The sequence below is a fragment of the Dreissena polymorpha genome, chromosome 1 (genome assembly GCF_020536995.1).
Source record: "Dreissena polymorpha isolate Duluth1 chromosome 1, UMN_Dpol_1.0, whole genome shotgun sequence".
Classification (NCBI taxonomy): domain Eukaryota; kingdom Metazoa; phylum Mollusca; class Bivalvia; order Myida; family Dreissenidae; genus Dreissena; species Dreissena polymorpha.
Window position 1 is genome coordinate 127,626,671 of NC_068355.1, and position 12,601 is coordinate 127,639,271.

A 12,601-nucleotide genomic window follows, 5' to 3' on the forward strand; every position below is an offset into this window, starting at 1 on the left:
TAAATAACTTGATCCAAAAATTAACGACTGTTTGCTTAACTGGCCGTTAAAGTTTTGAGCAACCGGGCCCTGATCAATAATATCTAATAAGCCACGATATCTGACACAAAACCCCGTAGTTGATTTGCATGTAATGCAGCTAAGAACTGCGCAGACAAAAAGGCATTTTTGATCTTAAAGATACAACTTATGATCGTTCATCAACACAGACCACAATCAAAACCTTATATCTTTTTAAAAAGATATTTCTTGCTACAAGTACTTTATGTTGTTGCTGATAATGATATTCATTGTTTTTGTTCAAGTGTATGTGTGTGCTTAATATTTTGAATAAAATACTTAATGTTTCTTATTCTTAAAATGAATAAGAAAAGATCGGAGTACATTTAAATAATAGTTTATGCCATGCAAAGGAGTAACTCGGATGAAGTGAAATAATGAACACAATTGCTTGTTTGAGTTTTTTTCACATCTGCAATAAAATGTTTGATCATAGAAGACCCTTTTAAAGCTGCCCCCGTATAATATACTATTTTTAAAAATATAATACTATTTAAGTTTTGTTTCATGGAATGCAATACTTGTTTTTCAGAAATGTTTATCCATGAAAACTGAAAAGAACATTTTATGATTTCTATAATTTTTGGCAATGCTCCGGGTAACATCACAGAAAGGATGTTAGTTTCGAAGTTATGTTTTGTTATGAAAAACAAAAACAAAAACTAAAGCGTTCTGTGCATCCCACACTGTAAGGTGAGCTGGGACGGGCTTTTTTAATATAGACATTTATCACATGCCATACCATGTTTCCCATGTAATATAACCATACGTATTTTTTTATATTACACATGTGTAATACAACCTTTTAAAGCGTTTTCATTGGCTTAGTTTTCGTTTATTGACCAATCGCATTTTGTTATTTTGCTGAAATAACGTTGCAACGTCAAATGACGTCTGAAAATGTACACAACATTCGGGATTTATCATTATGTTTACGTAAATATTTATTTAATTTGCTGATTTAAAAGCATGTGATAAAAAAGAACTTACACTCGTTGTCATATCATACCATATGTTATTAAACTCGTCAAGGAAATTCGTTAGTAAGCTCGCCAAAGGCTCGCTTACTAACAAAATTCCTGAACTCGTTTAATAAAATATGGTATGACATGACAACTCGTGCCAGATCCTATATATACTAGTAATTCGCTTCTTTAGTATATCCTAGTGGCTGTATTTCTGCTTTCTCTTGTATGAGTAATACGCAAACACGTACAAAATGTTTTTGTTTCGAAATACATTTAACCAAAAGCAATTTAGCATTTCCAATGCTTACGGCGTTCCGTCAGATTTATTACCACGGACAATTTATTGAACATCCTCTGGAATCAAAAAGAGAACTATGGACATGTGTATATGCTTTAATAGTAACTGAATGTATAGTTTCTCACACTGGTTTCGTTCCCCTATTGTTAGACGAAGCAAAATACTACGCGGATCAAACGTACCGGTAGTCTATTTTTAGCTACACTTGTATAGATAATGACCGGAATCACATGTTTAACTGGTTTCGATGTCCAATTGTTTAGCGTAGCGCGCGAGTCCTTGGCCTGATCAGCTGTGAAACATGAAACACGCCTTTAATGGTATCTTAAATCTTAGCTGTGATCATAGACCCAAGTGATTCACATTGAAATGAGATAATTGTTTTCGGTTATGTAATTCACATGTTTCTAAAGTTAATCATCGAATCATCGAACACAGGGCATTGACACGATTTCGATATAAATAAATAACCTTTACCATCACCTTCCTTTATACGAAGTAATGAGTGCATATTTCAGATATCAGAGTTTATCCCGAATTCAGTAATCGCATCAACACAGCTTTTCCATAAGTGGTGATTTATGTATAATGAGATATACCTTTTTTGTCTAGTTATTCAAGCGCAAAAGTGAAAAACGGACGACAGATATATAGTGTGCATTTGTCAAGTGATCTTCAATGATACCAATGCATGTTAAGTTAAAATGCTCAATGCAATATTTTTCACACACAGAACAATCAGCAAATGTTGCGAATTACACAAATTCTTTATTATAAGAAATGGAATACACGAAAGTCAAGTATATACAATATATACACCGAGTAGGATATGCAAACATAATGTACACCTCAAACACCCGTATAATTGAAATAGTTACAATAAAAGTCATAATAGCTTATATGTGGACGATGTGATAATAGCATAATCGAAAATCATTTGTATAGAAAATCAGTTTTTATTTTCAACTGAATGCTTTCAATTAAACACTATCTAAACATGCATGCAAACTATTTTTGTCACGAAGTAGGCAACATTAAACACCATTCATGCTTTTTTGTCCCCGAACAGATTGGTTTTGGTCCCAAACCAAAATGCTGTACCATATACACTAACAGGTGTAATGTTTTCGTTTTTCACTTTTCACACGTTTCCTCACCATTTCGGCAACGGACCATATACCGCTGAAATAAATAAGGTTTTTACACATTTTCAAACACATCTATCCATGTTTAAAATACATTGGGCGATTCTGTTTGTTACTTTGCTATTGTCGACCCCCCCCCCCCCAAATCCGCTCCGCAAAAGATGAACCTCTTTTAAGATCGATGACTTGACGTAACAAATAATTAAAAAACTATACATTTTACAATTTTGGATAGATGTAGCATCAAATTTAACTTCCGTTAGACTAATTAAAAAACGTAACTGTTTTAAGAAATGGCAAGAATCTTACCTGTAATGTACATATTTTCATCAGGTTTCTTCTTTTTATAACGTTTTTCTGTTGAAGCAAGAAGACACGTACTACACTTATGTGTGTGAAACAAACCATGCACCGGTTTGCGATTTCGTTAATAAATGAACAATTATAAAGAAATCATAAGAAACATCTACATAGCTGGAATAGTCGCACCAACATTGTTTTGATATGTCGATAACTTAAGAAAACTTGTTTTTGAAAACAATGATGAACAGAGAAATATTTTTTTCTAACGAGTTATTGCAAAGAAACGCCACTTACTACTTTTGTCATTTCGTACATCTGAGTTACATGACACTGCAGATGTAAAATGCGGTGTGTTAGTTTTTGACGATAAACCCTTAAAGAATGTTCCAAATGTAGGCGTCTGGTCTCTTGTTTGAACAATGTCTGGTACATTCTCGGTTGGCAAACAGTCTGCGTAAAGACTATTGTCTGCGGTCTCAGCATTTAACAAATACTGTGCGTACGCATCTTTGCTCAGGGTCTCCGAATTCGGCATACACTCTGCATACAACCTTTTATTCGCGATCATCTCAGTTGGCAAACAATCTGTGTAGCCAATATTGTCCGTGGGCACAATAAGTGGAATGCACTCGGCGTAGGTTACCGTGGTTTCAGTAGGTAACAAGTGTGAAGCTTTATTCGCGGGCATCATATTCGGCATACATTCAGCGTACATAGTTTTGTCCTCTGTGCCCTTTCTTGATATAATGTCTACGTAAGCGCCTTTGTTTGAGTTCACTTTATTTGGCATACACTCCGCGTAAATACCTTTGTTAACGACTGACGCAGGTGTACTACGCCACATGTAATGATTTGCCTGGGAGGTAACAACCAAGTCCATCGATTCTGTGTAATGATGTTCGTTTTTGTCCGGAACCTCTTCCAAACATTTTGAGTAATGGTCTTCTGGTAAAACTCCAGCCTTCAGACGATAGTTCAGTGCTTCTTTGATTTCAGAGTAATGATCGGTATCACCGTTTGCTTCAGTCTGATTTGTGCCGTCCTCCACGTTTGCTGCCGAGTTAATAGCATGCGTATCTGATTGGCTGGCGGTCCCTGCGATGCACCCAACATAATAACAACTGCAAAGACTACGAACATCGGCTGTATCGACAAACCTTGGTGGAATGGAATGGTATATTGTGCTTGAAGGACCAGAAACTTCTTCAGTAGACATATGATCTGACAAAAAATGACATTTGCAATACAGGCATTATATATCGATGGATAGAGCTACCACACTATACTGAGTTTAAAGAGAACTACTGCATTCGAAACAAAAAATACATATATTAATGCTTTAAATGGCTACCGTTTGATGGCTCCACAGGTTTGCGACATCGGATCCATAGAGGTACACTGACAGCCGCCACAATAATGAGGCTTCCAATCACAGACGCAATTAAAACACTTATCTTAGTCCAATCTTCGCTAAACAACTCGGTTACTGGAAGCAAGAATATCTTTCAATTACAGTATGTTTGCCATAAGTTGATTATTAAAATTACCACACATACAAGTGATTCATCGAAAACATACGTTGCGAATGTTTTTGTTATTGTTTCGATGCGCAGAGTGTTACCCAATCAAAAGCATTATTTTATGTATCCATCTATGCAATACGTGTTTTCAGAGCACAATCATGTTATATTATGAGCTATTAAAATACCAAGAAAATTAACAGTATATTGAAAATACCTCGATCGGCGGATAAACCTGTTGATGTTTCATTGAACTCATTTGTTAGTTCAGTTCTTGAATAATAACCATCATCTGCGTCAGTGACTCCATATGGACCCGAATCTGAGTTAAAACGTAAATTAAGTTGAAAACTATGTATTCCAATATGTAATTGATTAATATAATTAATTTCATTGCATTATAGTCGTTTATGTTTTAGTCGACAAAAACTTTTCCGTATAATTTAAAATATAATAAATAATATATATGTCAGTATATTTACATATTTCATGGGGAATATATCAGAACATCGCTATTGATAAGACAATGTATGCTTGTTACTTGTTAATACATATCAATACATAACACCTACATCGGGCGCTTTTTATGTTGGCATCGCTCTGTGTCCTCAATTTGTTTACAAATGAAATAATAGTTCCAGTAGCAGTTCTTTCAGTTTTTTCTGCTATTCTTGAATCTAGAAAAATAGTGAAGTTAAGTGCAAAAATAAAGTATACAATCAGCGGGTGGAGATTTTGATTAAATATACTAACTTTTTCTTCAAATGTAGGCATACGTTTTAATACACTACAATACATTCGTATCCTTTGATTACATTTTAAAACTTCAAACACCTACACAGGGCGCTATTTATGTTGGCATCGCTCTTTGTACTCAATGTTGTTATTTTAGAAATAATAGTGCCACCTGAAGTGCTTTGAGTATTTCTTGCTGTTCTTGTATCTGGAAAGATTGTGACGTAGAGTGCAAAAATAAACATGCAATTAGCAATTGTAGACTTTGTTTAAAAAAAATCTTTAAAGGAGACATACCTTATAAAACACTAGAATACATTCTTATCATTTTTACTACATTTAATACTTCAACAGATACACAGGGAGTTACTTATGTTTGTGTCGCTGTTTTTATGCAATTTCGTTTAACAATATTTATAATAATTGTCGCAACAATTTATGCCACCTGAAATGCATTCAGTACCTCCTGTTGTTCATGTATCAGGAAGCAGTGTGACATAAAGCGTTAAGTCAAAGAAACACAATCAGGTGAAGACTCTGATTAAAAAAACTGATTTTTGTAGCAGTAAGCATATGTTCCAACATTCCACAGACTTAACTGCTATGATGTTAAGATTAATTGAAAAAGATGTACATCATTGTAAGAACGAGACGTTGTAGATTCTTCTCAATAAATTGCATCAAAATGTCTTAAATTATCTCGTACAATTCCCGGTGCTATTCTTAAGCAGGGTTCAAATAATTTGTTGCGTAATCAATAATTCAAATACGCTAATTCAGTATCTTTGTCGAGTGTACTTACGCTGCAGGGATACACGGGCGACGTTGCTATAAATACCAACACCATCTTTTGGTATTGCACATTTCCATTCTTCTCCTTCGTTGACAGTCGTGAGATTATACAATGTGCAGGTAACATGCCTGTTATTAACACAGTGACATTTAATGTTTTCTCGCAATGGCGACATCTGACAATAGGTTCCATTTCCTCCGATTGCTATTGTTCTTGTAAATGATTTTGAGGGTTCTTTCTTATAGTAACCAACCGCCACATCTGTATCGCTCTCGTATGTGCATGCGATCTCTACGCTCGTGAAACTGTATGTTTCGGTTAACTCGATTTTAGCGGTATTGGCACCTGTCAAATAAATATACTATTTCAAACAATGTCAAACTATAATATTGTCTCAAGTAGTGGCGCGATGGTTCATTTAAATTCACCCAGCTGAATTTCATTATGTTGGCATAATTATCTGCTCACAACAATGAACTTTGAAAAAGACGCAGTTTTGAAAAATGTTCGTCACATCATAAAACGTTTAACAAATACTAAAATAGCTGATGCAGTTCATAAATTCATTATCGATAGTAAGCGTATTGATACGTAAATTTGCTACAGTTTCTTTAAAAACCTCTTCATATTTTCCCTTAACTTCACCCACTTTTACTCCTACACCTTCCAACTCTCATCTTTTAACCTTTATAAAGAGACACTCTGTCATCGGAGTTGCTCTTTTTGCCGATTGTGTTTAAGAAATAATATTTTTCTATAATGGTTTGTTGTCGAATAACCCACAGTAAGGAGTATAGATACGTAGGAATTAAATCACGAGTGCGAAGCACGAGTGATTTGATAACACGCATCTATACTCCTTACTGTGGGTTATTCGACAACAAACCATCATAGAAAAATATTATTTCGATTCTAACACGATTCTGATTGATTTGGTGCAAGCTTTTGGACGTGAACTATATTTTTCAATACTCCGCCCTTCTTAGTACGAAGTTCATCATTTAGTGACGTCATTGAATTGTAAAAACATATGACGTCGTTTTCATTCGTAAACATTTTGCAAATGACGTCACTTTCATTGAGAACAAAAATCGTAGAAACTAAATGACGTCATGTTTATTGATGCTACTGAAAAGTTTACATGCTATAAATGATTTCTTAATTACGTTTCCTAACAAATAACATTCTTTGTAGGCGTGGTTATGCCACTTATCACCAAATATACAATTTGTTGTTTCATTACATTTATATACATGCTACATTTATTACATTTCTCTTAGAGCGCGTTTTAGCACGTGCATTTTACTGCAATATTTTCTTTATTTATTCGGAACTATTTTCGAAACATTAAGCTCCGCCCATACATTATTGCAGAATAACCCACACTTGATTTCCTTCTTTGTCTATAGAAAACAAGTCGCGTGTAGTGTTAGAATTCTAGATTTATTATTTTGTAATCCAATTATGTTCGTTTTTAATCATGCAAATGTATATATTTCAAGGCGAGGTGGAAAAACCATATAATACTTTGTCTTTCGTTCTCATCTCGTTCAAACATTTTATTATTTAATATAAATGTTGTATGAAATTGTTTGCATAAAAATGCTTGTTTGAAATAAATATGTTTAAACTAAACGTTTAAATAGCTGTATAAATCCACTTTCAATTGCAACAATTAATGTTGGTATAATTTATAATCAGTTTCCATTTCTTACTTGAGCATTGTACCAGTAACATAATTTCTAAAGGCGCCATTTTGTTGTTTATGATTATTCACCGCTCTGGTGCTAATTTATCACTTAACTGTCCGGATTTACGCATACATTTATACTATTTTCATGGAAAGTGAATATATTAATGATAAGTGATATTGAGACAATTTATTATCCGTTTTAAAACCCATCAGTTATTATAAAATGTTTTTGTATAAAAATAAATTAAAAATTGATATAAATCAAGAGTGAAAAAACATGCAAACTTACCAGTTTCCATATATATGAATACAAATGCAAAAATTGCCAGCATCTTTGATAAAAAAAATCAATATTTTAGTTTAATTTGCTAAATTATTTTGATCATGTCGCACTGTCCTCGAAGAATGCTGAAACAAGAACCAAGAACATGATAATATCGTGACCGATATCCTAGTAAAAATAATATTCCGGTTCCATTGATTACAAAGGCACATTCATTGACGGAAAATATTCAGCACAAACGTTGAATTGTAAGAGAAAAGCTAAAAGAAAATAAGGCATACATTAAGTTTTTTCAAGGTTTCAGAATTCATATATATTACACGCGGATAATTGCCGGAAGTCATGTTCAGTCTTTTATTTCCCTTACAGAACCGTATTGTTTAAGACGTTTAACTAAAATGTACATCGAATTTCGATTGTCCGATTCAGTTTTAATAAACGGAATTTTTTTTTTATCATCGATTATTGAACTTAGAAATTATTTTATAATTACAAGTATACATGTGGGCATTTGCCTAGAACTTGTAGCAAAGTACCGACCATAGTTGAATGCAGGTATTTGTTAGATAATATTTTTTATCTGGAACCATGTCAGTCACTCAAAAACAAGGTTTAATCACATGTATACCTAAAGATAATAAACCAAGACATTTTCTGAAAAACCTAAGGCCATTAACACTTTTGAATGTAATTTACAAGCTTGCATCTGGGACTATTGCTAACAGATTAAAAACTATCCTCGATACTCTTATTTCAAAAGATCAGACAGGATTATTAAAGGCAGATATATTGGTGAGAATACCAGACTTTTATATGGCATTATGCAATATAGAGAAGATAACAATATCCCTGGACTCTTGATGACAAATTTGTTTATAAATGTTTTACCTATATTACAGATGTACCCACTTGTCATTCAAAATGGAATACACTTTTTAATAACGTTGAATGGACAATATTGCATGACAGTAATACCGGCGAGGGGAGCCCGGCAGTATTTAAAGATAGATAGACTTGTTTTTATTATATCTAGAGACACATACACCCAGTGGTTCCAGACAAGAATTGTCCATAGAATCTTAGGCACCAAAATTTTGTTATTTAAAATGAACACTGTTCAAGACAATTTATGTTCCTTCTGTAACGAAAATGAAGAAACCCTATTACATATATTCTGGGACTGCTTTTTTACAAAGAGAATTTTAAACGATGTTGTAAAATTTTTAAGATCACATAACGTGCAAAAATGTACTGAGATTTCTTGTCAAACAATGCTATTTGGATGTACAAGTATAAACATGACTGATATTAATGTTCTAATCCTAGAAATTAAAAAGTATATATTTGTATGCAAGAAAAATGGTCTATTACCTTCAATAACGGGGCTAAATAACTATCTATGCGCAGCATGGGAAATTCAATCGAAGACAAAAAATCAAGAAAAGGAAATACTAAACTGGTCAATTGTAAAACTTTTTATAGATGAATAATAATCTTTTTGTTATCTGCTTAAAATATTTAATACCATGGTCGTTGGATTAATGTTTATAATTGTCTGAAGTCCAAACGTTTGATTACGTCTATAATAGACTTAAGTCCAAAGATATGTCTTTCTTATTTGTATCATAACATGGCACTTGCGTATGTATGTGTGTGTTTGCGCGCGTGTGTGTGTGTGTGTGTGTGTGAAATTTATGATTGCGTCTATATAATGGAATGCATAGATTTTATTAACCTCTATTATAGCAATCAAGTTGAATTGTTAAAACGAACTCTATTTAAAAGATCTGTATTTAATACTAACAAATAAACATGTATACTAACAATACAATTTGTAATGAATGGAGGTGAATAAACGCTGGAAAAAAATATAAAAAATATTTTTTTTATAAATAATACACAGTCTTTTAGATATTAATCGAATCATTAACGGTTTCGTTGTGCACCACGTGTGTAGCAAATTATCGAGGACAAGCATTAGAAGCTTATTATTATTTTACGAATTTTGAATGAGGATTATCATTTAATTAAAAGGACCTTTTCGCAGATTTTGAAGTTTGTCATTAAATGCTTTATATTGAAAATGAAAACATTGGATCTAAAAAGCTCCAGTAAAAACAAAGAATAAAATTAAAAAAAAGAAAAATAAGTAACCCTAAACTGGGTTCGAACCACTGACCCCTGGAGTAAAAGTCTATCGTTTAGACCACTTAGCAATCCGTGCTCATACAATTAGTGCTGTATTTAATACTTTATATAAGCAATTGTCGTGTCACAAACTATAACGACAAAAACAGAATTCTCCAAATTATTCAATCGTTTCGCGTTGCAACGCTTTATAACTTTCAGGTTTTTAAATCGTCAAGAGATGCATATAATTGATATTTTAGAGCAAGGTAAATGTTCAGTATTACTGTTTCCTTACTAATAGCATAACTGCAACGAAAATTTGCGAATCTGATACATTTTTTAAAATTTGGTTCATTTACGAAAACGTGAAAAGGTCCCTTTTATACTCTGGGAACCAGACTTTATATATTTTTACTGTTGTTTCCCTTTGGTACACTGGAAGAGTTGTGTCCCCTATATGTTAATTAGTCATTACTGACGGCTGTTTTATTATGATCGTTTATAAGTGAATTTCAATCAAATAAAAATCAATACAAGTAAGTTTAAACTAACAAAAAGAATTTATTTGTCACCTTTTTATCAGCTTATTACTTCTACACTGATTATCAATCATAAACAAGCCATTCTGTTTTACTGGTAAACGATATGTTCAAATTTAATGAATTTAGTTCTTCTATAGCCTAGGGATCCGGCGCAAATAAAATCTTATATGATATATAATATATAGACTGTGAGTTCTTCTTAAATGCGCTGAGTTTTTATGAGTACCTTAATTCTCTTAGTTTTCGGACACTTAAAATAATAAAAATAAATTCGTGTCCGAAAATTTAGATAAAAAAAATATTCAAAAAGTATGAGTGTCCAAAAATTAAGAGGCACAATAAAATGTTTGGTTTTCAATTATTATAATGAAATTAAACCAATAAATAAATGTGATTTTTTTATCAACTTTATTACATCAGATTTGACGTGGTTAAAAAAGTACCTGCTGTTTATTTAGTAGGTTCTGATGACAACTGATGTTAGCAAAACAGAAGCACATGTTGTCACACTTGTCACTTTGAAATGACGTGGTTAAAAACAGAGACTCCATTGGCTAAACATCGTGCTAAAAGGAAATTTCTTTAAGTTTCACGGAATATGATTGTGTTGTATACTTTTAAACTAATGTAGATGATTGGTTTGGTTTAAAAAAATATCCGATCACAAACTAAGAATACATAATTTTATGATGTTCCTAAATGTTTAAAATAATTATTTTACGTCTGGATCTTCAGTAGATCAGTATAAATGGAGTTCATTTATCCCGGTCTCCTTGCCTGCCATCTCTTTCCAAACTTGTCAATCGAAAGAAAGGGGCGATGTCAGAGCACAAGAATGAAGTGAATCTCATGGTAATAGAGTTGTTTAACAAAGTGAACGATGTCGCCTGTGCCAAAATAATAAATTTTAGAATTAAATGTGTTGAGGTCAACTATACTCATTATATCAAGCTGATTTGTATAAATCATCAGACAAATGTTCGTTATTTTATATATCCCACATTATTGATAATAAAATAATTATGAAAAAATATGTCATAGTAATCCACAAATAATTAATGTTAATTATATAAAACATTAACTATTTTTTTGAGTAGCGTAGCATTTTTACTAAACAATTACATATATGTAATATGTTTTGTAGAAGTGGCCGTTGTAACTTTTAATGTGTTATTGGACAATTTATGTCAATAACGACATTTTGGTAAGGATATTTCTAGCACAAGTATGATACTCATCTTATTAAATATGTATATATGTATAAATCTTCAGAACACTACATGGATACAAGCTTTTAATTAAAAACATTTTCTGAGATCCCTCCGTCTACAAGAATTTCGTTCTTCAAGTGATTTGTTTAAAAACAATTCTTCAATATAAATTCGGAAGTACATTGAGTTGTGATTAACTTTATACGTAAGCAGTATAGTGACATTTTCAGTAAGAAGTCATTGATAAAACAGTAGATATTACAACATAAATTACATTAAATATTAGTAGATGTCGTTAAATGCAAACAAAACTAGCGCGATTTTGATTCCCGTTTTTGTATCCACGCACTAACTTGATTTTGGATGGATGAAGGTTTTTGCGTTAAATTTCGGATAGCACATTTATTTAAATTTGATTAAGAAGTAAATCGTTGTAACCGTGGTTTCATTGCGCTGTTAAGTATCTTGCGTCAAACAAAATAAAAGCGGATTCTTTACGTTTTTCGTAAAATGTTAAAATGATGAATGGCTGTTCAGAGATAATTTATAATTAACTAATGGCATTTTTCTTATCGAGATAAAGCTATGTATGCGCTCTGTTATTCAAACGTAAAAAAGAAACAACACCATCGTTAACATATTTGTGTATATATAATGGCATCTCTCTACATGTTTTGTTCCAAATTAATACTCTTACATTCCGATTTTGCTTTATTATCTTGTATTAATTCGACCATTTTACTTTATAATCTTGTCTGAATAATTATTAGATACCATAATTACTATCTTTATTTTAGAAAGTGTAAAGATTTTCCATGCAAACCACTCCCGTGGCCCTTGGGTTTCTTTTCGATCACATACCTCTAGTTTAAGGCGGCAAATGCATGCAACGAATGCAGAAAAATCAGCAAATATTGCAA

At 32.4% G+C, this 12,601-nt stretch overlaps 1 protein-coding gene across 3 annotated transcripts; it reads right to left on the reverse strand.

Moving 5' to 3' along the window:
• Positions 1-2,075: 2,075 nt before the first annotated feature.
• Positions 2,076-8,060, reverse strand: LOC127867049 (uncharacterized). 3 transcript variants are annotated; one of them, XM_052407980.1, is made up of 9 exons: positions 6,508-6,688; positions 5,832-6,167; positions 5,133-5,237; positions 4,867-4,971; positions 4,512-4,616; positions 4,126-4,260; positions 3,069-3,995; positions 2,781-2,828; positions 2,076-2,508 (listed from the first exon to the last, which is right to left on the reverse strand). In XM_052407980.1, the coding sequence occupies exons 1-9, from the start codon at positions 6,671-6,673 to the stop codon at positions 2,480-2,482; spliced, it is 1,956 nt and encodes a 651-aa protein (XP_052263940.1). In that variant the 5' UTR covers positions 6,674-6,688; the 3' UTR covers positions 2,076-2,479. The 3 variants fall into 3 exon arrangements, with proteins under 3 accessions (XP_052263940.1, XP_052263951.1, XP_052263960.1); XM_052408000.1 differs by lacking the exon at positions 6,508-6,688 and adding an exon at positions 7,805-8,060 and having other exon boundaries at positions 2,078-2,508; XM_052407991.1 differs by lacking the exon at positions 5,133-5,237.
• Between the last annotated feature and the right edge of the window lie 4,541 nt (positions 8,061-12,601).

Excerpts from the sequence above, each read along its gene's own strand:
- LOC127867049 (XM_052407980.1), bottom strand. The coding sequence starts at position 6,673 with ATGCGTGTTATCAAATCACTCGTGCTTCGCACTCGTGATTTAATTCCT. Across the intron at positions 4,617-4,866 it reads CAACATAAAAAGCGCCCGAT|ATTCGGGTCCATATGGAGTC; the intron begins GTAGGTGTTATG and ends GTTTTAACTCAG. Across the intron at positions 4,261-4,511 it reads AGGTTTATCCGCCGATCGAG|TAACCGAGTTGTTTAGCGAA; the intron begins GTATTTTCAATA and ends TCTTGCTTCCAG.